This window comes from Solea solea, chromosome 13 (genome assembly GCF_958295425.1).
Source record: "Solea solea chromosome 13, fSolSol10.1, whole genome shotgun sequence".
Lineage (NCBI taxonomy): Eukaryota > Metazoa > Chordata > Actinopteri > Pleuronectiformes > Soleidae > Solea > Solea solea.
In genome coordinates, this window is record NC_081146.1 from 17,928,847 (window position 1) to 17,956,331 (window position 27,485).

Genomic DNA, 27,485 nt, shown 5'->3' on the forward strand with positions numbered 1-27,485 from the left:
ATCTCAATTAATGCTCAGCATGATGATAAGAAAGACGTTACATTAAAATATTATCAGTATGGCTACAAAGAGGAACAGTCGCTTTTTAAGTTTGGTGTATTCCACAATATGACTCCCACCTCCTACACGAATCTAGCCGCTCACATTTTTTACAAAACCCATGATAATTTCTTTCACCACCGTATGTTTTGAATCTTGTAGTCAAATGGAAAATTGTCCGTAAACGCCACATAAGGCCAAATGAGCTGCCGTAGTGCGTCACATGTTGACTTGTGTTGCTAGCACGTTGCTATTCGATGCTACCGAGAGCTGTCTTGGCATGTAGCAAAAAGGAATACGTAACGACACACTGCTCTGCTGTTATTGTTACAACTCCCTTAAAATTAATGAATACACCCGCGTGTTGTCCGACAAAACACAACCGTTAAATGTTTTACTCATTCTGACATGCTAGCCTAGCTAGCCTGCTTGCTAGCCAGGAAGAAGAGTTGACATCTCCCTGTTGGCTTTAAGTCAATACAGTCAACATAGGACCTGAAATAGAGTGGTAAGTTCGCACTATGTCTCCCCCCAAATCAGTATGATGTTTGTATAGATTATATGCGTTAAACTAATGCGTAAATCATTTTAAACTGGATACTCGGGGTCAATTGAGGCCTCTTAATCCTGTTATTGTACATTACCAGGTTATTATCCTAAACTAGGTCTGAACGATTTTTAATAAATACCTAATTGCGATTATTTTGACAGTAATTGCGATTGCGGTATGGTTCGCGATATCAGAGGGAATGATCATTTTTACATCATTATTCTCATTTTAATTCCAAAAACATATTTCAAGTGATTACTGTATAATATTTGTGCAGATCTGTGAGATCTGTGTTCTATTTGACACACATTTTGGCTTATATTTGGCTAAATATTTAGCCTCCTGCCATTTGAAAGTTGCAGTAGGCTGTATTGCCATTTTGATAAAAAATATTGATGAATTGTTCAGCCCTATCCCAAACGCATCTCAACCTTTTAACTTCAGAAGCAAAATTATTTCAATTGACTCACCTGTGGTAGCCCTGTATAATCTTTACAAATGGGTAATTAGTGTTTCCAGTGACGACCAGCTCTAAAATGTTTTAGAAAATAACTTTATTGTCTGACTGGTGGAAATTTGCTTTCGGCTCACCAGCATAAAATCATAAAAGCAGAGATAGTCATAAAAACATGAAATAGAAATAAGAGACAATTGTAAAATACATACCAGACAGGGTTAAATTGCATTAAAACTGCTCTTTACTGCAGCTGTGGATTAAAAGCTTGGTGGTTGCCTTAGATTTGTCCCAGCTGCACTAGGTGAATATAGCAGAAATGGCTTTAAATATGAAAGCCTGAAAAACTGAGTTGCTGTTTATAAATAGAGACATCAATCAAGTTTCCCTACATTTCCAATACGCTGTCTCCTTTATCTTACAAGGTAAACAGTTGTTTAAAAAACAAACACATTCTGAATCTGAAACTGGATTACCACCAAAACATAATTAGTTTATTTTCCCAGCTACTGTATATTCCACATTTTAAAGATAATTGTATCAAAATACACCCATTACTGATTGAGTAATGCTGCTCACTAACTGACAGAAACCTAATTTAAATGTTAGTGGAAGTCAGATATGAGGGCCAACTTTGATAAATTTAGGTATTACGGTAAAACCTATTTTTGCTTTTTCTATGTCCTCTATGTTCACCTCCAGTGCTCCAGATGCGGCTAAAGGACCCTTTCTCTTTGAAAGCCGCCAATATGACTAAGCGGACTAACAAACCGCGGAAACCTCGAGATGAAGAGTCGTCAGATGAAGTTAGTGGTAAGTCATTGAAGCTGGGCACCTGTACAGACCTGTATATTGACGGTTTAACACTAGTAATGCTAGAATTTACAGCCCAAGTACATTCAGCCACTGCTTTGTTGTCTTGAAAACTAATGTGTTTCTAGTTTTGTCATTTTGGAGTGTTAAAAATTTGAGCTAATATACCAAGCTCAATCGGTCGAATATCAAACACTACTATGAATTCATCTTACAGTAAGGAGAACATGTGCTTGTTATTGATGGTATACCTTTGTTTTGCTGTTTTATTAGGACTGACTTGTCAGCATGTGAGTAAGGCAGTGGACCTGAGCTCAGTGAAGAAGTCTGTGCTCTCCAGTATGTGGTTAGTTTGCTCAGAGTGTCTGAAGGAGAGGACTTTGATCGATGGAGAGCCTGCAGCATCACAGGACATCCTTGTGTGCTTAAAGTGTGGCTTCCAGGTAAGATTGTTTTTTAGAAAATTAAATGGTGGAAAACACTGTACATGGCACATATTTAGTGTATATGGATTATGGATAAGCTGATAAGATACTCAGTATTGGTTAATTACTGGACAATATAATATAAATATATAATATAATATATATAATATGAATATAAAATAAATGCTTCAATAAACACAGGCAGCATGAGAGCATTGTTTTTTTTGTCTTTTCACATCTCATCCAAAGAGGTATACGACTGAATAAGTCTGATAAAAGTTGTACACACACAGTCACTAACTGTCATGTGGATCCCACAGCTAGAATGAAGAGTAGACATTCAGAACTTTTAAGTCTTTTGACATGAATAGGTTCAGGCAGAATCAACATGTAAATACAAATTGTTCTTTTTCATCTTTTTGTCTCATAATTAAATGTCTAAAATGTCCAGAAAAAACAAAGCAACTGGCCTTGCATTCCAATGCATTTTAAAGGACCGTATACACACTAAGTGCATGTGTGTGTGTACAGACACCTGTATAGTGATGGACATGATCAATTCAAAACCTTGACCAACAACATTGGTGTTTCCTTTTTTTATGCTTATGTGAAAGGATATAAAGCTTGTTTAGTGCTTTGTCTCCAGTGTATTCATTGTGATTGACTATTAAACTGTTGATCCATAAATTATTATACCTGAGTACATGGAAAGGCGAGCATGTCCATTTTCTTTGTTTTTCTTTCATCGAGTGAATCAAAGCTTCACTTCCTGCATTGAAATGGCAGATGAATCTCATTCTAAGTGTTTGCCCAATAGTACAGGAAACCATTTTATTTTCCCTTTACACTTAGTCACGTCTCTAAGAAATGCATTTTGAATTAAAAAAAGTGCATCGGTTTTGTTTTGTCTCAGTTTTAATATTGTTTAATTAAGTTTGAAGCAGTCTATTATAATGCTAATAGATTTCCTTTAGGCCTGGTTAGTGTAAAACAGAAACATTGAGAAACATGAAACACAGAGATAGATAAATATGTACCGAGTCAATCTATTGTTCACTGTCAAAAGGCTTAGAAAAAAAGTTATTAATTTTATGCCTCTTCCAGATACAAATTTGGCTATGTAGAGGTAGAAATGAGCCAAATGTCTTAGAAAATTGATGTGTGTGCTCTCTGCTGGTTTTGAACTGATGTTTTTTAAATAAACTATCTTACAGGGCTGTAACAATTCGGAGATCCAGCACGCTGTCAAGCACTACCAAATGTTCCATCCAGAGTCTCACTGCATCACCATTAGCTTGAGCACATGGAAAGCTTGGTGAGAAACCTCTGAACTGTATTAATTGTGTACTTACTGCACTCACTACAAGCACTTGTCAACCTGCACTGTGTGGATTTATATAGAAAACAAATTGGTGCCGGTGATTTTACAAACAACATACAATGTTATTGTGACGTAATCATGACTACCACAATAAGCCAAGGGTAGTTTCATAGTTTTAGTTTTATAAATGATTTTAACCTCAGTAGAGTTATTCACTAATCAAAAATGGTTCATTTCTGCATTCGTTTCTTGAGGGCTGTTAAATTCCACAGTAACCCTAAAACCTCTCTGTGACTGTCTATGACCCCCCTCTCATTGTAACAGGTGTTTTGAATGTAATGAGGAGCTCTCCACTCACTGCAACAAGAAGGCTTTGGCTCAGTCCCTGGACTTTTTACAAAAGCACTCTGTCAAGGCATCATCAGGTAAAGTGTTTCACAACATTCCTGAGGTCTAGCCACCTACTGTTTTTGAATTCCTCTTTTGAAAGACATGCACATGCACATCGTCAATTTCACATTTCACCGAGGCAAGAAGTTCGTCCGTGCTGTGTTTTAATAAAACCTTAATTTAATTTAGCAAACCTGTTTTCATGTTAAGTGGAACTGGTTAACCTTGAACACACTCTCAGAGCTTATAATGATTACAGTTTATGAATTCCACATAATTACATGTAATCATTGACACAGATGAATCTCATTAAGATTTATTTAGTTTTTGACATATCCAGAACATAATGTGCCTATAGTAGAAGCTAATAACACCATAACTTCATCCAAGACCATTGCTGTTCATCAAGTCACCAGATTAATGATTGTTGAACAGAGTGACCTGTGATACGGATAATCTGATTTGCCTGGTCACAAAGGTTCAAATCTATCATTGTAAATGGCTCACCTACAATACATAGCAGGAATTGACTGTGCACCTGCTCCCCCTGGTGGCAGATGTTATTTCAATTCCTTCAAATATCCCATCATGCTCCACTGTAAAGATGGCCTTTATGTGCATCATCAGGTAATACTGCAGTGTGATTAGTGAGCCCACTTTGTTACAGGCATGGATTCTTAGGGATAGTGATGTTAATGACTCACCAATAAAATATTGCACAATTGACATTCAATTGCAGTGTAATTATGCCAACAAAGGAACAAAACAAACATATACTGGATAAATAAACATGACCATACATATTACACCAGTCAAAAAGTGAATAATTTGAGATTGAAAAAAGTTTTAATTCTGTGACAGCAGGTTGTGTTCACATTCATGTTTGTTTGACTGCCTACTTTCAGTATTATGTCTTTTCACCTTACTTGGACCACCTGAGTCCTTCTCTGCCAGTCAGCCAGCCATATATGAATTTCCCTCTGCCTACTCCACCCCCTCTCTATACTTAAACACACGTACACCTTCTGTTGCTGCCCTGCTGTACTTGATCGAGTTTGTGCTGGCATGCTGAGAGTCTCCCTAACAGGCTGTAGCTGAACAGGGTGGTGGACATCGTCACTTTTGGACTCTTTAGCCCCCTGCTTGGTGCCTTGTGGCCAGAGGCCAGACACCCAGGCCGAGCAAGGCTGGTCCGTCCATCCATAGTCACTCAGCTACAGCTCTAGAGTTGTAGGTTACTTGCTGCAGCAGTCGCTCACCCTCACCCTGCATGTCGCATGACTGCACTCATTAAAGGAATTAGGCGCTTGAGTGATGCTTCCCGGCTGGGTTCCCTAAAGAACAAGAGCAGCTGCGTGGGGTGCAGCCTCTGTACTGTGTACTCTTCTTTGTCTTTCCATCACTATCTGTTTCTGTCCCTTTGCATCCTCTGACAAAATGCTTTTTGCCTCACCACCTCTGGGCCTGTGCATTGCACTAGTGAGAGCCAGGGTCCTCAACAAGTCAGAGCGACTAGATCTAACAGCTGCAGCGCGCTAACTCTCTGTGGATTCACACACACAAATGCACAAATGACTATTGAAATTCATGCTTAACTCAAGCAGATACCCTATACCTCTATAAAGTAAGTTATTCTCTTGATTAGATATCTACGTGCTGCTGTTTTTTTCCCCTAACAGTATGGAATATATTTATCTTTACCCTCACCAGCAAAGACTGACAACAAGTATTGTGTGTGTATTTTTTTCTTTTGTTGTCCATATCACAGTGCAGCTGCCCTTTAGTGTACATGTTGGTGACCACGGGTCTGACATTCTGATGAGCTGGGCAGTCGCTATTGACAGTGCAGCTTTCCCCTTTGCCATATTAAATTACCTTTCACCTCTCCTGCCACCCAACTGTTTCACACCGGTTGGCCAGATGGTTATAGAAGCGGGCAGCCCTGTTGCAGCCGAATAGGCTGTTGTTGTCTGTCGAGGAGGCTTGTGAAATTGCATTTCCGCATGAAGGCCAGGTTTTCAGCAAAAGCTGCTGTTATACTCAGTTTTTCCCATAAACCCCAAGCACAAAAGGGGCCCAGCAAGGATTTTTTTTTTTAGAATCCATCATAATTTTGTACAACAACAGCTCAGGGAAGAAAGAAAGTCGATTAACTGTGCTCTCTCACCATCAAGGCCTTCAGCTCAAGTACCAGAGTTCCAGTAAAAAGCTAATTGACCTCAGAGAGCTAGACTCCAGCATGTAACACAGCTGGCGAGTCTTTGTGGAGCAAATTAAAATGTTAGTTCTGAATAGATGTCAGAGCTTGTTTCTCACTGGAATCTGTCAATTCTTTCTTGTTTTATGTCACTTATTGTTATGATTTGGTATGTTATTGTGTCATTATATTGCTAATATTACATTATTTAATATGTGTTTTCTGTTTTTAACATTTTCAATTTGAATAAAAACCTCTCTCCTTTGAGACTTAGATATTTTTGTTTTATAATTGTAAATGTTAATATTTTTTTATTCTACAGATTTGAGACGTGACTTATAAATATATGACCACCCCCTTCTTTAAAATAAATCTTAGGAATATAGATAACACAGCAGACATAGAGTAGATTACATTTGGGCATTTTAACTGTACTTTGAAATTGACAACAGAATTGTATGAAATCAGGTTGGCCCTGCCAAGTTCTGTTGCATTGAAGTCATCAAAGTAAGTTGCCATTCAATGTTTAGGCATTTTTTTCTGCTACTTCCTCATTACAAAATACAAACACAACAATAATTGAATTGACAAGTTATGTAAAGCTGTTTCTAACAATGAAATGCATAGTCAAGGTAAAAACAATTGGCAAAATAATGGCTCCAATCTCTGCTCTCGTACAGATGTGCCCACTCAAACTGTCTGGAAACTGATATTGATGTTGGATATTGGTTTGATACTCAAATAGCTGGATATTGGTGAAAATAGGACTAATCTATAATATTCTACATTATGTCTGTGTGTGCATTCTACTTCATGATTGACCACTAAATTTAGCTTGCACAAGGACAGTTTTCTTGAATTGTAATTCCTGATAATTTAGATTTTTTTTTTTCTCACTTGCTTGTATGCAACCATTATCGTGTGTTTAATATAAATTAAACTGTTGTGTTAGATCAATATACTGCAATGGCTGATACCTAAAGTACAGGTATCCTTCATACCTGGAAAAAAAAATCTAATTTCTGCATGCCTAAGGTCCAGATTTTCCTGCACTGTTGCTTTTTCACCTGGTTTGCTGTCCTTGGTTGTTGATTTTTGGAATCTGTCATCTTGAGTATGCTGTCACTTTAGCTTAGCTGAGTCAGTAGCCAGTTAGCTGCTTGTCCCCTGGTGGATTAGTTCATGGAGGTAATCAAGGATGATTTTGTCTTTATTCCCACCACCGGACATGAAAGTAGGCCAGATAGTGGTAGCAAAAGCTGTGTGTGTAAATAGGTGCGTGTCTGTAAGTAACAAGGCACTGGCATCTCTTGGCCTCAGATGGCAAGGAAACAGGCTTTTCATGCCCTGCAGTCACAACAAATTAGCGAATTAATAAGACATTTGGTGTTGCCTGGCCTTCCTCTTGACTGCCTGCTCTGCATGAAAGAAGCTGGCCTCAACCCACCACACACATTGCTGCACTGCCCACTGGCCATAGGATTTGATAGTTTCTTAACTCAACTGTGAATCACATTCAGATGGTTTTACATTCACATTCCAGTTTTTGTGTTGGATATTATTACTGGATAGTTATTACTATACAGTAAACAACTGTTAAATTGTTATATGCCCTTAAGTTCACTTTTACATTTAGGAATGGAAAATCTTGAAATACAATGAATTTTTTTTTTCCTCAGCTTTTCACATGAAATCTGGTGTTGGCCTTGCTTTGGCTTGGCTGAATGTCAAATATAACAGAAACAAACAAGAAATTAACAAAATATTTTATTAGATTTCAGGAAAGCCGGTTAGTTTTAATAGTTTTATTTATTTTCTTCTAAGTTCAGCTCTCTTTTTGAGCAAACAAGTCCCATGTTTCTTTGTGTATCTCTTGTGCGAAAAAGAGCAGGGAGTGCAGGAGGTGTTGGTGTACATGCATGCATGTGTATGAGCCTGAGCATCGTGATGCTTTCCTCTACCCTGGGGAAAGGCTCCACAGTGTCACTGCTGCCCATACTCGGTGGCTGAGCAAGGAGGGCCAGGTGGTGGTGCCGAGTGCAGCACAGTCAAGCGTGGACGCAGAGCATGCTGACATTTGCCTTCGCTGACTGCTGCAGGGAGAGGAAAAATCTGCTTTTCCATATGCTTGTGCTCATTGCAAACCTTCCCTCCACCACTGTTCCCCTCAACTGCCATCCTCTGCCCCCCCTTCTCCCCAGTCTTAACCAGATGGCTCCCTGAACATTGTTTACCTTGGGTGATGGTCCCAGATGCAGAGTGTGTCTGTTAGCATCCCCATTCCACCCAGTTAGTTTCCTCATTCCTCTGCTGCCAGTGTCTCAGTCGTCGCTCTTCAACTCGAGATGTATTGAGCGCGTTAATTTTGGGTCTGTGCTCATAAACATTGCAACACTAAACTGACTCATCAACAGACTGTCCTTTTCTTCATTCATTTCTTCTTTCACACCTTTCTAGTCTCACACCATATCCAGTTATATATATTTTTTCCTGATTTCGGGGCTGCATTGCGCTCCCAATCTCCACTTGTTTTCCATGCATTGACATATGGGAGCTCCCTTATGGCCCGATATTAAAGTTGAAAATAGGCCTCCAGATGTTGCCAGCACAGAGGGCCAGATCCATTTAGCACCACTGGGGGGAGTACCACAACAGCATGTCATCCCAACAAGGTGAACCTTGCCCTTACCTTCTCAGTCCCAAAACTGCAGGACAATGTTTTCTTCACAGCTCATAAATGTTCCAAACTTTCTCAGATAAAAAAAAATGTAAATTTGAAGCAAAACTCAAACCAGTTTGACCGTTTTAAAATGCCTAAATGTATAAAATATAAATTGTCAGGCCCCGAGTAAAAAGCCCAAGGTTCATATTCCACCGACTGTGACAAGGGCAGTCATGCTGACGTCCTTGACCTTGAAGAGGAAAAGCTGTAGGTTGAATCTCTTTTTCACTATATGCATTGTGCACAGGCAGTTGTTGCATGAATTGAAAATGGGTAAAGGCAAGGTCATTTTTGTGCTCCAAGTAATAATGGCATGAATATTGGTGCAGGTCAGGTACAGGTGCATGTCATGCTAAAACAGTTTGCGCATCCCTCTTTTCAATTACAAAACACCCCTAATTTACAACATTTCTACTGCTTCAAGTATTGTATATAAAATAAACAACATAGAGGTCCTTGCTTTTGAGGCAGAATATAGCAATATAACTAACGATTATTTTCAAAATCAATGAACCTGTTGATTATTTTCTCGATTAATCAAGTACTTGTTAGGTCTGTAAATGTCAGTGTTGTGTCAATGTTGAAAAATGTTGATCAGTGTTTACCAAACATGGACATGATGATGTTCTCGAAAGTCTTGTTTTGTCCACAAACCAAAATTATTCAGTATTTGTTCAGGATTTATTTGTTATATGGAGCAAAGGATCCAGAAAATATTTAAATTTAAGAAGCTGAAAAATCTGAATCTTCACGACCCAACCAGTAGCAACTAACATGCCTTAGTTATGTATTATTAGTATTGAGTCATTGTGGCTTTTTTGTTTGCTGCTTGCACAGCTATTGCACCTTCTCTTGTCTGTCCCCAGCAGACTATCTGTATGACACTGTTAGCTTCTGACCATCTGTGTCTTAGTTGCTGTTTAAGGCTAGCTTTCATTGATGATCAGGAGGAACAGCTGGCCCTGTAGAGCCATCTCTCCATCCTCGGCCCCCACCCCTCCTTCATGAACCAGTGGAAACATCTACAGCTGTCATCTGCTTTCCCAAATGACCCAGCTTTCCTTCCAGCTGCCATCCCAGCAGCTTGCCCCTGTCTCGTTTCAAGGCTATGCCCAGTTTTTGCTGTATCAAGCTACAGTCCCACTTTAAGGGAAACTGACATTTTTCCAGCTGCAAGGCCGAATTCCACCCTCAATCTCATTCTCAACCAAGCTGTCAACCCAGCCATCATCTTAGCTGCAACTTCAGTCTTAGTTGCCAAATGGTGGTAACAACTTTAAAAGTTCAATCCAAATCACAGATCAGAAATATGATCTCCAGTCAGACATAGACAGTTGGATTGTCGATGCACTTTACTGTACACCTATAATTTATTTCCTTAACTTCGAGGCTTGTACGCTGCTACATAATATTTCCAACATTCATGTTTTTTGAGTTTGTTCTACTTTGCTACTGTGTTCCAGCAGTATCACCCAAGATCATCAAGCTGCGAGAGGAGCCATCAGATTGCACCGATCCACCCAGAGGCAAAAGTCCAGTCGTCCACAACACCTTGGTTCCTGTTAAAGGCATCATTAACCTTGGTAACACCTGCTTCTTCAATGCTGTTATGCAGGTTGGTATTACTATAGTTCAGTACTTCTCAAATAGTGGGGCGGGGCGCGGTGAGGTGTCAGTGGGGGTGTGAGAGGCAGGGCGGACAACTCACACAGTGGTTTATACAGATAAATAAAGAAATAAATATTATCAGGTTCTCAATAGTATTTCAATTCAGGGGGGCCGTGAAAGAAATTCTGTCTAACGGGGGCATGACAGAAAATAATTGAGAACCACTGCTATAGTTCAAGCATTGACCTGGTTGTGTGCTATTGTGCAGCAGAATCAAAGCATTTAGAAAACAATATTAATGCAGTAGTATAATATAATTACTTGGAATGAAGATGAAATAACAGAAGTAGGATTACTCACTTTTCTATGAATATGATGCATGATAACATTATTTTAAAGCAGATCCGTCACTGAAAATAACCTGCTTGAAAGTCATTAACATGACAATATGCATAGTATGTCTTTACAACAAAGCCTGACCTATAGTAACCAGTTTATGTTTTTACAACAACTTACATTATATTGGTTAGATCTTGAGATCATTTTGAAGGATATTCAGTGTAGCAGTAACTGCAGTGCCGGCTTGTACTCATTCACCTGACTATGCATGAGTGGCTCTTAGTTGGTGCAGAGCATGTTCACCATACAACACTGCTATAGAGCCTCCTTCGTCTTTCTCTGGTTGTGTCATGGTGACTGCAAACTGACATGCCTCTTCAACAATGAAGCTGTTTTTTCCCTCCATTTTGTTAATCACCCTCACGGCCTTCCTCGTTGATTGAAATTCGAGTGAGCGTGCTTTACATCCTTTTCCCTCCCTCACCCTGTCTGTTTGTATTGTTTCCTTGGAAATTGCAATCTTTTTGTTGAAAAAACATAATTGTCAAAGGATGAGTTGTGTCTGCATTCAGAATGCCAGCTCCATTGTGTGTTTTCCATAGCAACTGGCTTCATTGCCAGGATGTGACAAAACAAATGTCACTTGAAAGGGACAGAAAAATGCTCCTCCAACATGAGGGGACAATGGCCGCATCAGGCTACCTCCTCACCAAGGATCTTCTCTACATTTCAAACTCACAGAAAACCCAATTCACAGTAATGAACTCACTCCAGTTCCTTAAATTATACTTAAATGGAGATAACTTCTCATAATTGTATTTTAATTGATCACATTTATTTGCCTCAACCTTAGTCTGAATATGGTTGCATATTGTTTAAGGATAACAGATTGTGTTGATGTCCTTTTATTATCCAAATAAAAAACTGTTAAATAAACAGTAAAACAGCAGTTTGCCAGTTTTGTGATCCACTGATTTCACAATGAGTTAATTGTTACTGAAATGTTACTGAGAGTTAAAATTATTTTCTCCCTACAGAACTTCGCCCAGACACACATGCTCATTGAGCTTATCCAGGAATTGAAGGAGAAAGGATACAAACTGAGGATCTGCCCACCTGTTGAGTCTAACCTGGTACAGTTAGAGTTTGCTTTTTTCTCTCCATGTTTAGTGTTCTCCAAACCAGACCACTAACAGGACAATCAATCCAAAGACATGTAGGTCAATTGGTTGCTCTAAATTGTTCACCTGTAGATGTTGAATATTGTTTTGTTCTGTACGACTGGCTATCCCACCTCTTGTCAAATGTTGGCTGCTATCGGCTCCAGCTCCAATGCAAACCACAAAGAAAAAGTTCAATAGTTCATGGCTGAATGATCATCATTTGTTGCATATACTGTATATATAACAATAATAAAAAAAAACTGGAGATTATTTTAAAGTAGTCTTCAGTATTTAGTGCTGCAGCATTTCTTAGGAAATAGGATTGAAAAATCTTCTTTAATATTGAAATAAACTTTTTCCAAACATAATATATACATAAAAAACTATGTAATATGTCTTTTCATATGTTGCTTAAATAAGCTTGAGCAAGACCTTGCTTTATTGTTGTGCTGATTATTGTAATTCTTGTCAAAACATCCAATTTGGAAAATGTGTGTATTGATTACTTTTGACTCCATGTCTTTCAGAGTCCATTAATGATCACGCTGCCCAGTCCAGAGCCACTGACGGCTGCCATGTTCTTCTTCCTCCAGAGCATGAAAGAACCAGGGAAAGGCCAGGTCAATCCCAAGATTCTTTTTAATCAGCTCTGTCAGAAGTAAGACACTTTAAAAAAAAAAAACTTCCCTTCTATTTCTAAGTGCTTATACATTGAACATGTATCATCTCAGTTGATTTTGGAAGTCATTCTATAAACTATCATCACTATAGTTCCCTATTAATTCAACAGGAGCCACAGCTTTCACCCTACTACCAGTGATACTACCCATCACCGTGGTAATAACTATTTTAACCAGCCAGATCCAGGTACCACCTGGTCATGGCTGAACTTTAAACTCAATATACAGCAATGGACCATTGTAAATACCCAACCCCAGCAGCAGCAGCAGCAGCAGCTGAGTATTCATTCTCTTTCTGATACATGCAACACTGCTAAACCACCTGTGTCATGTTTGATCTAGAGCAAGGTCTAACAGGCTGTGTGCCACATGTTTGTGAACTGAACATTTGTTTTTCTGTCTTTTATGAGCAGTATGAATGTTTGGTTGGCTGAGTTGTTGTTCGAACATGGTACATTGTTGGTTGTGTCCACACTGTGTGTGTGTGTGTATGTGAGGCGGTGGTGGTGCACTGTTTAGTAGTGCAGGTGGGTGACCAGGGTGTTTAATGATGGATGAGTGGGTACATCTCTGGTGTGGCTTTGACGGTTATTCTGGTACCTAGCTTTTATCAGACAGGCCTGTGTGTGTGGGGAGGTGGGGGGTGGGTGGTTGTGTGAAGGCTGCCACTTCACCTGGTACCACCTCAGCCTGCAGAACACATGCAGGCAATTGTGCATTCAGAGAGCAACTATTGCACACACCTTTATGCACCCACGCATGCCAACCAATTCCACTGACATGCATTTGAATAGAGCTATGAGCTCAGCCTCAGCACCCATTATACATATATACTGTGTATATATGTATATGTAGCCAGTATTTTCACAAAATAGGTATATTCACACATAAGAATCTATATACTTAACTTTAAATAACTCAAATCTAAAAAAAATCTCTATTATTTGACCAAATAGGTTAAATGTTTATAAACATAGAGCAGATGGTGGGACAGTAAAGTTTGTGAATGTATATGTGCATGAACACAGTGTAACACCTGGTATAAGTACAGCATCTTATTTACTTAATTTGTCATATAGAGCAAACCTACTTGAAGCACAAAATTATCGCGCTGGGATTTGTTTTACTGTGTCTGACAGAGGGAAGGCAGAAGCATAACAGCAGATGCAGCAGAGCAAGGCAGGGAGGTAGAATTAAAGAATATTATAATACTAATAATATATTAAAGAAATAAAGTATTGTCCAAAATAAATAGTAGTGCAAACACTTGATAATAATGACTATGTGAAATTTTGGCAATCAGAACAGTTTGCATAATACTTTATTCTGAGGTACTAAAATACTTCTAAAATACTTGTCCTTAGTTGGAGAGAAAAAGTGGGTGTTGTTCCAGTTCACTTTATTGCATTCTCAAGGTCTTACTTTATAATCTCCACACAGTGTACATCAATACAGCTGCATTCTAGCTAGCCTTAGCTATTGCATATTTTTTACTTTTAAACTCCTCCGCACAGCAGCTTTTCTACAGTCAATCAAATCTAAAGCTTTAAGCTGAATTGATAGGGTCAAGAAGTGCTCCTGTTTACTGGGACATTTTTCCGCATTGTAGTGACCTTCATTATGGCTGCACCTCACTTGTCATTGCTGAGTCTTGTCTTTTCAAGAGGGTTGGGCCTGCCCTTGACCTTAGAGAATTGACGGTGCTTTTCTGGTCCTCTTTCAGTGCCTTATCCAGTGTGTTTGTGTTGACAGGCAGGTTAATAAAGCTTTTTTGCTTCAGATTAGGGTCATTATGAGTTTAAGCCCTGTTGAGCCCAGTTCCATCCTGAAGTATGTCTATTTTGCCACATGTGTGTTTGCACATGTGTTTGACCTCAACCAGCTGAGTACCCCACAGCCTGCCTCCTCTCCTCCTCCTGCCAGCAGAAGAGGTCTGGTGCTCATACTCATGCCAAGCTGTGTGGGTTGGATGGTCAGCGGCACTCTCTATCTGGTGCCAAGGCGGGTCACAGCCGGGGAGTCGAAGCTAGTCTGCAAAAAATATCATTAAATGACAGGCAAAATTGTGTTTACACCCAGGTATTGGGATTTTAGGTCTCACAAAGAATTTTTACAGAATGTCTACTACTTTTAGTAACCTAAGGAAGTATCAAGTATGATTTATTCAGTGGGAACACTGTGAGTTGTTATTCCCAATTTTTAGATCCACTACCTATGCATTTCTAATGCAAAAGGGCCACATAGAGGCATTAATTTGGAGTATATCTTTCAAAATCTAATTACATTGTCAAGGTGGCCACTGGACTTGAGTATTGCAAAAAAAAAGAAAGAAAGGTAGTCAGGCTCTCCTCTCCACATCTTTTAAATACTGTTCATAGACTTACATAAGAAGCCTCACAGCTGTGACAGAAATAGCTGAGAACATCACTGCATTCAATTTAGTGCTCTGGCATCCAAGACACATACTCACACATACTGTACATTAACATGATATCTGCTTAGGAGGTATAGGTGCAAAAAAAATGTCAGGTTGAAGAAAGGGAGCAAATATTCAGGTGGTTTGTTGACAGTGTATGTCAGGAAACCTGAAATAAGGTTGTGAACAACCCCATGTGTTTAAAACGCGAAAAGACACATGCACACTTTCATAATTCTTTTTTTCTTTTAAAGCTGATTGTGAAGGTCTAAATGTATGGCCTAATTTCAAATTAATCATGAGGGTCTGCCATGCAAGATGTTGACAGAACTAGACAGGCTAATTTCCTGACCCATCTAAAAATAGAATGTAGGTAAAAAAAATGTAGGTGTTGAGATAACTTTGAGGAAACATTTTCAACTGATTTCCTTCTTCATATGCATCTGGACAAAGCAAATAGGTCACTTGTTCACATTCTTACAAATTAATGACCTCTAAATGTAGATTAATTAGTGAACAGTGTGCGGGTGCATTGTGTTGTTCATACATGTGTGTTTTTTAAGGGAAGCTTGTGTGGTCTTGTGTCTGGTACTAAGTCATCCGGCTATTAATTGTGCTAGCACCGCAGCTGTTTGCATTGGCCAGATTGAGAGCAGCGCTACAGGGCCCTTCTGCTTCTCTCCATGGGGATGAGCTTCCAGACCTCCTCATTCCCACTGATCCCAACCAAGCTTTTCTGCATCTGTTAAATTTTTTTTTCTCCATTTTACTCATTTAATCTCTATTTGCTCTATACTGTATTTCCATTTATCTCTCTTTTATTCTCTTACTATCTTCCCCCCTTTATGGGCACTGTATAGACTAGTCCGCAAAACAAGAGGGGGGAATTCCCTCACACATTGCTCACTTTGAGCTGATGTAAAACTGTATATGTGCTCCCCACTACCTCCACCGCTCTCTCCATCCCTCTCCATATGTCTGCACAAAAATGTCAGGGAAGGGTGGTGTCTAGAGAATGTGGTTGGCCATCTCTTCCCCAGTCTTGGACGTCCATTCTTGAGCCTCATGTAAACTTTTCTCAAAGATGTAAATCATATGTGATTTCTTTGATTAAGAAAGGCATTATGAAAGGGCTCCAGAATTAATAGCAAAATAATCAAAGTTGCAATATGAGCAAGTGCAATATCACAATCGAAAATGACTGAAATTATTTGATCAAATGTGTGACAAAACAGCTATATTGTGCAATTCTGCTATGCTGCAGAAAATCACTGGCCCAAAAATCTTGCTATTCAGATGAGAAAATATTTATTGTTTTGTTAACATAAATTTTTCCAAAAACAAATGTCAATCATCATGTTATGGACATTTTTCCCATGACAGTCAAAGTACAACTTCTGCTATTTATGCTGTTATTAAAGTTTTGTGAATGAACTATTAGTATAATATTTAAAAACAATATTATTTGTATATTATCACAATACAAGCTTGATATTGATGATTAGCACAATCAATGTTAGATGATTAGAGATTATTTCACTTCAGGGTGATCATTAAAGAAAACAGTTAACACATTAGTACTAGACCCTTAGAAACACTGGTCATGCAGTATGAGAAATTGACCTTCATCTAGCTATTAATTAGTTTTATCCCAGGCCCCCACCCTCTGAACATTGTCACCATTTGACTGGTGGCAGCTTTACTAACCAGAGACATGGTCTCTGGTTGAGTGTGTCGAACCAACCCGTCTTGTGGTTAAGTGGCTGGCTTGGCCCAACAGGTTGCAGTGGCTCTAGCCTTGGTTGCCCATCTGCACCTGGCATCTGTCCTCACATCTGCCTCAATATGGGCGGTCAGGGAACGGACCAAGGAGAGCCTCCCCTGGCATTAATGTCCAGGATCATGGTCTGCCCTTCATAGCCGTTAAGCAAAATGTCAAAGAACAGCATGGTACAGCTGTGGTCTCATATTTGTATTAGACCTTTGTGTTTTACTAGCATAACCCACTGTAATTAAGGTTAATGTTTATTGTGTTTTCTTAAGTGTTTGAAATGCAAGAGTGTAAGAGCGATTGTTTACATCCATGCCTGGTGTAAACTGACAACACTGAGGGCATGTTACAGCTGTCTTTTCACAGCAAATGCTTTGTGAAGGTGACCCTGTAAAGACTAACGTGAAGCCGTGTTTACACATTTTGATTCATCTGTTTTAATGAGTTGCTGAATCTCTCAAGGTCTTCTTGAATTTCATGTGTTTTGTTTTTTTTTTGTCTTTCAGAGCTCCGCGGTTTAAGGGCTACCAGCAACAAGACAGCCAGGAGCTTTTGCATTACTTACTGGACTCTATACGAGTAGAGGAAACTAAGGTGAGGATACACACCTTGCACAATTTACACATTCTGAATGTCTGCATTTGACTACCTGTAATGACTACATTGAAGACAGCATTTACTTACTTTTGTGGTGAATCATTTTACACAGTTGTTTCAGAGTTTGTAGTAATATTTTACTTTTCATGACTGAAAAATCCTTCAAGTAGTCAGTCTTCAGGACTCACTTTCTTCTACAGCAAAGTGAGCAAAGTGAGGACACAGTATGTACAGTATGTGCATATCATTTTAAGACAGGAGGCACTGCCTGGTTTTAGAACTTGCTTTCAGTGCTGATGCTGGCAATTCCTTCATCCTCAGCATCCAGCTTCATGTTACAACTGTTACAGTTAAAGGAGCTGTATGTAAGAGTTTGATTAAGTCATAAAATTACCATGATTACATGTTAAATTGAAATATTGGATTTACTGACAACAGTGGTACCACCACTTTTGTGAATAAAAGGGGTTGTAACTCCTCTTTGTTCCATCTCTTGGTTCATGCAGGATTGGTTACTCAAATACCTGGCAAAGTCAAGTCTCTGGGTAGGTGTTAGAGGACGATCAATGAACTACAATATTTTGAGTTTGAATTGCAGAGCCCTTTTATCCTCTTATCACAAAGCTTACATATAGCCCCTTTAACATGTTATTGTTTGTTTCAAAGCACAAAGTGCAACCCTTGTAAAGGGATTTCTCTTTTTCAAATGTTGACCAGGAAATAGATTAAGCATAGAAAGAATAATTTGAATTATCAAATGCATACAGATTATTTATCTATATTATGTTGGTTCTGGAAGATGTTATGTCTTGATATTTATCAGTCAGTCACTGTCATCAATTAAACAAAATATCTGATGCTGGAATTTGGTAAAGATCGGACTTACTGTCTATTAAAAGATTAAAAAAAAGATTTTGTTTGTTTGTGGGTGGCCACATGTACTCGCATAACCCAGTGGATCTTTTTGCCTGGTGAGGCAGTTTTTGTGTTTTAATCTTATGGTGCCATGTTTTTTGGCAAACACAGAACAGAACACCCCCCTCATTCACAGAGCAATTAGGAGACCCCACAGCAGAGCTGGCCCCTGTGGCCCCACCAGTGGCTACATGAATCAAGGAGGAGAAGTTAGCGGGTGTGTTTAGTGGTCAGCCGCAGGCCCAGGAGGGGCTGCAGGCTGGGCTCCACTGCTCCCATTCAAACTTGAGAACATTGACAGTTGTGCCACTTGGAGGACTTGCAAGTGGCACGGCCGGCATCATTGTGTGATCTTGGGAAACCCACAGCTGCTGAATGAGCTCCAGGGCCGTCCCATTGTGCTTGAGGGTCACCCACAGCCCTCTCCCGCACACACACACGCACACTCATCAGCCTGTATCTCAATCCAATCAAGTAAGTGAAGAGGGAGGAGGTACAGCTTTCGTTATTCAATCGCTCAGAAATGAATGTATTCATCTGAGCACATTCAGAGAAACAGTGGTATTTTAAGATGCACTGTTGAATATGTTTTTAAAAATCTACCACATAATTGATAACAAACTATATTTTGTTATGAGTGTAATTGACAAAGCCTCTTCTCAAGCATAGAGCAATCATGACACAATAATGTTTATTTTTAGTTGGTAGCATCCAAGTTTTAAAATAAGATGAATTTGAAACAACACAGTTGAATTTCACATACACTTGTGCTTCCGTGTGAGTGTTTGTGTGTCAAAGAGGGAGACCGGCATTTTTACAGTGGGTGATTACAACCTTTTAGAGGCTCTAAGTGTTTGTGTTGATTGGCCATTAGTATCAGAGATCTAAATATGCTAATATGGCCCCAGTCAATTATCACCAATTAGCTGAGACGGTAGGTTTTTCTCTCTGAGGGCATGGACTGTCTTACTTCACCCATCTAAATTTAAGTTTCCACCCCTGCACCCTTATACCAGTAACCCCCTCCACCCTCCCACCATCCCCACTACCCTCCTCCCACAGGCTGTCCTTTGTAGGCCAGTGCACGATGTTGTATTTGGGGAAGGAGAAAGGGTGTGGGTGTGGGGGTTACTGGTAATTAATTAGTAGGAGAGGCTCAGCCTGGTTTGGCTGTGCTGAGGGAGTGGGGTGCATACTGGCTAGTTTGGGATTAACAGAGTTTTTTGACCTAAATAGCCAGTCCAGTGCATGGGTCCCACAATAGTGGGGGCTGACTGGTTTTGACTGCAGACACAGACCATGGCCAATTATCTATTGATTGGTGCTTTACTGTGGCTGTGTCTCATCACAGCTCTCTCACCAACACACTCACTGACCATGTCACCTTCAATAAGTAGGTCCTGTTAAGAATGTATATGCACACAAACATGCGCAGTTAATTATGAGATATACATGATAATGTTTTTAGACAAGCACAATAATTATTTTACACAAATGATGCTTATAATAGGTATACTTGTCAGCTTCAGATATCACTTATACTCTGATATGTCAGTAATGGCTGTCATAGGATGAATTCTAGAAAGACACCACAGAACCTATGGAGTGTGATTTACATTAATTTACGTAATTTGTTTTTTGTGTTAACGAGTGTCATATAAATTCTGTGTTTTTGTTTGCAGCGGGTGAGGGCAGGCATTCTGAAGGCCTTTAACAATCCCACAGAGAAGACGGCAGATGAGGAGACCAAACGTCAAGTCAAAGGTTCATACGCGTGCTACACCAGACAGATGACCAAGATCAACAGTCCCACCTTGTGGCAGTTAATGGAAACACAGCTCAGATGGTCCAATATTTGTTGGTGGAGAAGAGTATATTCTTAGTCTTTGACTTGTAAATAACTTTTAAATGTCCTGAAGGGGAAATTTGCTTTCCCAGTCGCAGTCAGTTGCACATGCAAGCTATAGTTATAACAAGATAGTTTCTCATTATGAATAGTTTTATCGCTATAACAAGATCAGTTTCATAGCAAAAAACTATCTCATTATAATGCGAATATTATCTTATTATGTGAAAGGGCGTGGGTATTTTTTTCTTCCCTGTGGCATTTCTACACTTTTGTACTTTTAACAATGAATGTGATTACAATTTTTTTTAAACTTGCTCTTAATCTATAGTAAATTGTAGGTTGTGTTTTAATTATCACACAATTATTAGTAAAATTCATGATACACAAGTATTCATTAATTACTGCTCACATCATGTATGGTAAATCAAAAACCTATGTCTGTCTTTTCTCCCAGCATATGGAAAGGATGGCGTGAAGATGAATTTCGTTGATCGCATCTTTGTAGGCGAGTTGACCAACACTATTATGTGTGAAGAGTGTGAGCATGTAAGTATATATGGTTGAACTAAATAGTCAGTATTAATCTCACTGGGGTTTGACAAGTTTACTGTCTCCCAGTATACATGTGTGCAGTGGCATTCTCTTTTTGTGATATGACACTGACCTGGGTTGAAGATGACTTAGTCGCATTTTCTTACATACATATTAACCCAAAACACATTTGAAAATAAAACCGGAGAAAACGGAACAGAAACTTTACAGAAGAAGAACTAAAAGAAAGCACTTCAAGGACCAGCTCAAACACCAACTGTTTGCAGCAGGCGTTTACAATGAAACGTCGGATCTGTGGGCTGTTAACAAAGCAAGAGCCACTATGCAAACACAAACTAGAGTATCCTTGATGGTGGAGAGTACCAGGTGTGGAGCTGGAGAGGAAAAAGCAGAGGAACAGCTGCTTCCCATGTCTTCTAGTCCTGTTAAAAATGTGCAGCACATGTTTGCACCTGATTTTGACTATAATGGAATATTATAAATGCAGATACTAATTCATGTGATTCTTCTTCCAGATCTCCACAGTGAAGGAGGCTTTCATAGACATCTCCTTACCAATCATAGAGGAGAGAGTAAGTTTCCATGTCTGTAGAAAACCAAAATTATGTTTGATAATTAATAATAATAACTCTTTGAATGTGTATGTTTAAGCCGCTGTCAGTGAAATATTTGTGTTTGTATTATGTGTTAAATAGCTCTAAATTCTAACTGCTATCGCTCTTTTGAAGTTTTGGCCAGTGACATGAGTATCTTGGTCTGACAGTGTAGTGTCTTTAAAAGCAGCCCGAGGCCAAGTGAAAAGGTAACTTGTTTTGTAACTGGAAGGTCGCCGGTTCAAGTCCCCACCAGGTAAAAAGGGTTGGGGTACCCCTGAGCAAGGTACCCAACCCCCATTGCTCCCAGGGGGCTACTCAGTGTGGCAGCCCACTGCTCCTAATTCTAGGATGGGTCGAATGCAGAGAAATAATTTCCCTAAGGGGATTAATAAAGTATAAGATTTAAATGTATCTTTTTTTTTTGCTGTATGTCATGTTTTTACTGATAATTCTTTTTTTTTTTTGTGCTCAGATGTCAAAACCATCCTATCCCAGTAGGCTGGGCAAGGGCAGCAAAGAGCAGGACACAAACTCTTCCCACACTGACCAAGTTTTTTCTGCAGGTCACTCTGTCAACAGAAACACCAGGAAGCTGAGTGGACAGGTCAGTGTGTAAAACATGAACGTAGTAGCATCTGTGCTGTACTTTAGTTGTCATTGCTGGCAATGAGGTTTTAAATTTTTTGAGGCTCTATTTTTAAGCATTCTTCCTCATCTCATGTTTAAAGGTCAAACACAAATGTCGGAATCCTTTGCATGACTTAACTGGCAGTGTAAGAGCTTTATACTAATTTGAGCTGTGCCTAAAACCAATGTGGAAGTCCAGTGACTCCAGCAGAGTCTGCATCTCTAAAAGGGGCTAATCTGTCTGTTCTACTTTCCCCAGAAACAACAGAGCAGGAGGTCTTCAAGTTCTGTGGAGGAGAAGGGAGCAAGCTGTGGGGTGGAGCAACCAGAGGAGGAGGGGGGAGCTGGTGGATTAGCACGTGGGGTCACAGTTTGCAAGATGGCCACTGCCGGCAGCCTGTCAGATGGCAGTGAAAGAGACTCAGGTGCTCAAGACAGCAGCAATGATGCTGACAGTGAGGCATCAGAGAGTGAGTGGACCCCACGCACCTTCTCCTCCAGCCACGGGCACACGTCCATTCCATCATCCACTTCTACCCTCACTCCATCCCCTACACCTGTCTCTGCCCCCTCCCCCATGTCATTATCCTCCACCAGGCAGGGTGGTGCTGTAGAGCAGCTAGCTACTGCAGTGTCTAAAGTTAACCTGGGGTATAGTTCTGGGGACTGCTCTGCCTCCACACACTGTTCTCCAGAGGAGCAGGGAGAGGCACAGTCACGAGACAACCTTCACCACCATCATCAGCACCACCAGGGAGCCTTCCAGGCACTGTCCCACAGTTACACTCCCTCCTCCAAGGAGTGCTCCATCCAGTCCTGCCTCCACCAGTTTACCTCAGTGGAGCTGCTGATGGGCAACAACAAGCTGCTGTGTGAGAACTGCACTGAACGCAGACAGAAGCAGTTGCGGAAGAGCAGCTCATCCGGTAAGACCACATCTGAGAATGGACATCAAGTTGGTGTCAGCCAACCTGTATTGCTTGATACAAGATAGTTTTGTTTTTCTTTTTCAACCCAGTCACAACAACAAATTCCAACGATGACTGTTTAATTCACCTTAAGTATTAAAACTTAAGGATCCATGATCTTGTAGTGACTTAGTTTAACATATCTGTGTGTTTTTCGGGTGTGCATAGATAAGAGGGTGGAGAAGATTTACACCAGTGCCAGGAAGCAAATGCTGATATCTTTGCTGCCACCAGTTATCACGTTGCATCTGAAACGCTTCCACCAGGTTAGTAGCCACACAGCCTTTTCATCACTATCCATTTTATCTAACAGAAATTAAAATGCAGGTATATGTATTTGATGTACTTCTCAGTCTTTTCTTTAATTCTAGACAGTGATTTTGAGGATTGTGTTTTAGTTTAAAGGCCCAGATTTGAATGCACAGTGATTCTGTTTTGTACTTCAAGGCAGGGATGAACCTTCGAAAGGTGAACCGCCATGTTGACTTCCCTCTGGTCTTGGATCTGGCTCCATTCTGTTCGGCATCCTGCAAGGTATTAAGCAACAAATTCATTTTGCTTGAGAATGAATGAAAGTCTTCTGCCTTTTCATCTTTACTGCACTAAATGTTTCTACTATTCCTTGGTTCAGTGGTTGAGTTTATAATAGATGTCCTTGAAAGAACTGTTCCTGGAGACTTCTTTCTCTGTGTAATTACTTTTTTAACCTCCATTTTCTTTTGTACTTATCTTTTCTTTCTCATTTCAATCAGAACCTGGCAGCCGGTGAGCGTGTCCTCTACAGTCTGTATGGGATTGTCGAGCACAGTGGCTCAATGCGTGGCGGCCACTACACAGCATATGTTAAAGTACGCTCTGCCCAGAGGAAAACAGAACAGCACCACAGGAACCAGTCAGGTCAGGCTTCAGCTCTCCTGAGCTCTTGTAAAACCTTTTATTTTGTTTGTCTACAATATCTTTGTGTTTATTGTCAAGGTAGTAAAAGCAGTCTGTAGTTGTGCAACAAAGGCCTCAATTTTTGTAAGGTTGATGAAGTCAAAGGGCACAGTGAATGCAGGTCTTTGTCTTCTTTAGAACCATGTTGTTTTTTCCTGTTCTTTTTCTGTCAATCTCAAGCAGAGTGTCCACATTTACAGAATAGTGCTGGAAGGTTGTTGAAAAAGCAAGGTAGCAGTTGTTTATACTACTGAATCAGTTTTTTTCTGATTCACATTTTGATTTGATCAGTTTCTATACTAACTTTACTTTGGTTGGTTATATAGAGATAAGAGATTTTCACAGAACTAATGCTGTAAACAGTACAAAATTTTGGTCTCTAACCTGGTGCATCATTAAAAATGTCAAACATATGATAATAACATGACACTCGGTCAGCAGTTCAGTCATGTGGTTTAGTATATACCAACTGTAACACCTACAAACACTGACAAAGCTCTTCTCATCTGTAATTGGATATTCTTAGTTTGATTAAATGATATTGAGCCATGGAGGGCAATTTACATCCATGGCAGCAGCTTATTTAATTATACTCATTGTACTCACTGTTTATACAATTGTGATTGTCATCTTTGAAACAGGGCTGAATTCCTGTTTGTGTTTTCTAACAATAATTTCCAACTCAGGCATTGCAAGACTATAGTTTGATTGTGACTCCTCTAGATTAACATCTCTGAAGATAAGATTAACATAATCATATCTTCAGGTTGACACTTGATGTTAGTTAATATGTTAAATTAACCTTCCACAAGAAATAGATTAAAGGAAAGGAAATTAACCAGTTTACCAAAGTCCTTATCTAAGAATAAACAGATGAAGAAATGCTTTAAAGAAAAATATGTCAAGGATTTAGTGCATGTAACTTGTATTGCTCTTATACCATGTTGGAGTTTCATCTGTGTAAATATCAATGAAAGAAATGTCTGGACGTCGTTGGTGAGGATGTGTTGTTGAACAAATTACAGTCAATACATTTTTGCTTTATTTACAAATATTTTCTCATGATACCTTCACCTAAAGACACAGGCACACTGCCCTTTATGTACAAACTTGTCTGTCGAAGCTTCATGTCACATGATTTGTTTTACATGTTTGTTTTTCCAGGTGCGAGGGAGGCCAGTGGAAGCTCCCCAGGCCAGTGGGTGTACGTCAGCGATACCACCGTTCAGACAGTACCGGAGTCAAGGGTACTCAATTCTCAGGCATACCTGCTCTTTTATGAGGAAATGCTGTAACGTGACCAGCCTAAAAATCTATTTCGAGTTGTGTTGTTTTTTTTGAAGAACCTCTATGTCAACTCCTACGATATCTGTAAGTGGATGGAGGGAAGAAAAAGGGAAAGGCCTCACTGCACACTCACTTTGTGGACATAGTCATTTTCATACAAAGTCTAAATGCAACTTTCAGATCAGATGTCCAAATTATTTTCTGATTTCACACGGTCCTGATTTTCAGTCGTGTTTGTGTCATAAAAGATCCTACCCTTTAAAAAGCGGTTGTATGAAAAAAGGGGTTGATTGAACTTGAGCTGTTCTAAATTTATCTTGGTCACAATTGTATGCTTGAGATTTAAAGTGCATGAAAGAGTTCAGTAACTAACCGGAAACAGGCAGAGTTAATGCATGCTCAACTGTGCTCCGCACTGAATAGTTGATGTCAATAGTGTGTGTGGCGTGTGTGTGTGTATGAGAGAGAGGGGGGGAGATAATGTTCTAAGGGTTCTAAGTTCTGAGGTGCTGAATGTGAAGCATTTTCTAATCAGAATACAACTGCCACAATAAATTAGTACATACTGTATTGTAATTAACAAAAAATGACAACTCAGGCTGAGCAAAATAGAAAGAGCTCTCCTCAAGTCAGTGCTCTACACAGCTGATTTGACATTGTGTGGCAAGGGTCCATTGGCTTTGATATAGTGACAAATATGGTTGATTATTTCTGATAATGGCAAGAAAGAGCAGGAGAACCATGAATTTGCACATTTTCACTGATGACAAATGAGCAGTGGGAGAAGTGCTATAATCACCAGTAGTCTGTGTAGTGGCCAGCAGTGTTATAATTGTCAAGAACAGGAATGAGGAGTCTTTTCTGACTAAATGCTTCTCTTATATGAATGTAACGTCAACCACACGTACCATCAGTGAGCCTGAGGTGGCAGAAGTGCAGGTACAAGTATTTAAGTAACGCTCATGATTTGTGCGCTTTGTGTCAATGAATTTCACGCCACTCGAGTCCATCATGGAGACTCAACGTTGATGACTTTCACTCAGACTTTGAGGTTAATGACCTGATGTGTGGCTAACAATTGTCTCAGCCCTGGCTCTTGTTTGTTTATGTTTTGTTTTTTTTTTGTTCATGTTATCACATCTTACAGTAGTTTACACTGACACACTGATTGAAACTGCTGCACACAGCACCTTTTTAAGAGTAGCACAGCAGTTTTTCCAACATCAGAATGTATACATGTATGACGATCAGTCGGTTACATTTGCCAAAGATGAGTTTTTCAACCGCATGTCGGAGCAGAAAATCAAAACCAAACTCACAAATTGTTTACTCTACACAGTTTTAATACCATTTGTTCTTACCACCAGTATCTCGATTGGTGTCACTGCACAAACAAACGTACTAGATGCTCATCAGCCCATCAAAGCACCTTGTTTACCTTCCATTGTTTTTCAGCTGTGCTGTAACTCAGTAGGTGCAAACCCATCAAGACGTTTTACAGAGTCAGTACTGCAAGACTGACTTTTTATTCTTGAATACTATCAATGAAAAAAAAAATCAGAGGCTTCATGCTGTACTACATCTTTGTTATGTGTATGTTCTAATGAATGTATTACCTATTCTTGAAATGTCTGTCTGTCACAGGAACTCCTTGTCTTTTTTTAAAAAACTATTTTAAATCAAAACTTGGTTTTCTTGCTTATCGCACATTTGCCAAACCATTGGAAGGAAAAGGGTTCAACATACTGTATGCATCGTAATCCAGAGTTTTATTTAGTTTTTTGAAACAGAGTGTGAGTGTGTGTGCGTGTGCACACGCATGCATGGTATGAAGAAATTATATATGCAGACAAAAGCAAAGAGGAATATGTGTGGCATATGTATGTACAGTACAGGTCACTGTAAGCAAAGGTAACGGTTTATGTAATTGTACATATAAATAACAATACAAAATCATGGTGCTTCAGGGTTTTTCCTTAAGGTAAGCTTTTGTTTCTTGAAAAAAGAAAATCACATTTAGCTTTGAAATATAAACATTTGGAATGAGTAAAAGTACATACTGTCTAAAAATAAATCTAATTTATGAAGTGAATATCATACTGGCCTTGTCTCCCTTTGTTTTAGCCTCACATGTGCAGCAACACTAGTAGACAAGAGATCACAATAGATTTGTAGATTTTGTTCTCGCTCTTTTTTTTTTTTTGCTTTTGCTCTTGATGGGTTGTTTTTTCACTTCAAGCAAGACTCCGTCCACCATTCCACTCGGCTGT

The 27,485-nt window shown here is 39.5% G+C and overlaps 1 protein-coding gene across 4 annotated transcripts; it reads left to right on the top strand.

Moving 5' to 3' along the window:
* Window positions 1-27,312, top strand: usp45 (ubiquitin specific peptidase 45). 4 transcript variants are annotated; one of them, XM_058647366.1, is made up of 19 exons: window positions 1-547; window positions 1,746-1,856; window positions 2,130-2,299; window positions 3,496-3,596; window positions 3,927-4,027; window positions 10,375-10,526; window positions 11,896-11,991; window positions 12,549-12,679; window positions 17,395-17,482; window positions 17,992-18,030; window positions 20,083-20,164; window positions 20,704-20,795; window positions 21,317-21,373; window positions 21,870-22,001; window positions 22,284-22,950; window positions 23,161-23,258; window positions 23,440-23,526; window positions 23,745-23,889; window positions 25,093-27,312. In XM_058647366.1, exons 2-19 carry the CDS (start codon window positions 1,754-1,756, stop codon window positions 25,221-25,223), a joined length of 2,472 nt encoding a protein of 823 aa, XP_058503349.1. In that variant the 5' UTR covers window positions 1-547; window positions 1,746-1,753; the 3' UTR covers window positions 25,224-27,312. The 4 variants fall into 4 exon arrangements, with proteins under 4 accessions (XP_058503349.1, XP_058503350.1, XP_058503351.1 ...); XM_058647367.1 differs by having other exon boundaries at window positions 10,378-10,526; XM_058647368.1 differs by lacking the exon at window positions 17,992-18,030 and having other exon boundaries at window positions 5-547.
* Window positions 27,313-27,485: the final 173 nt, after the last annotated feature.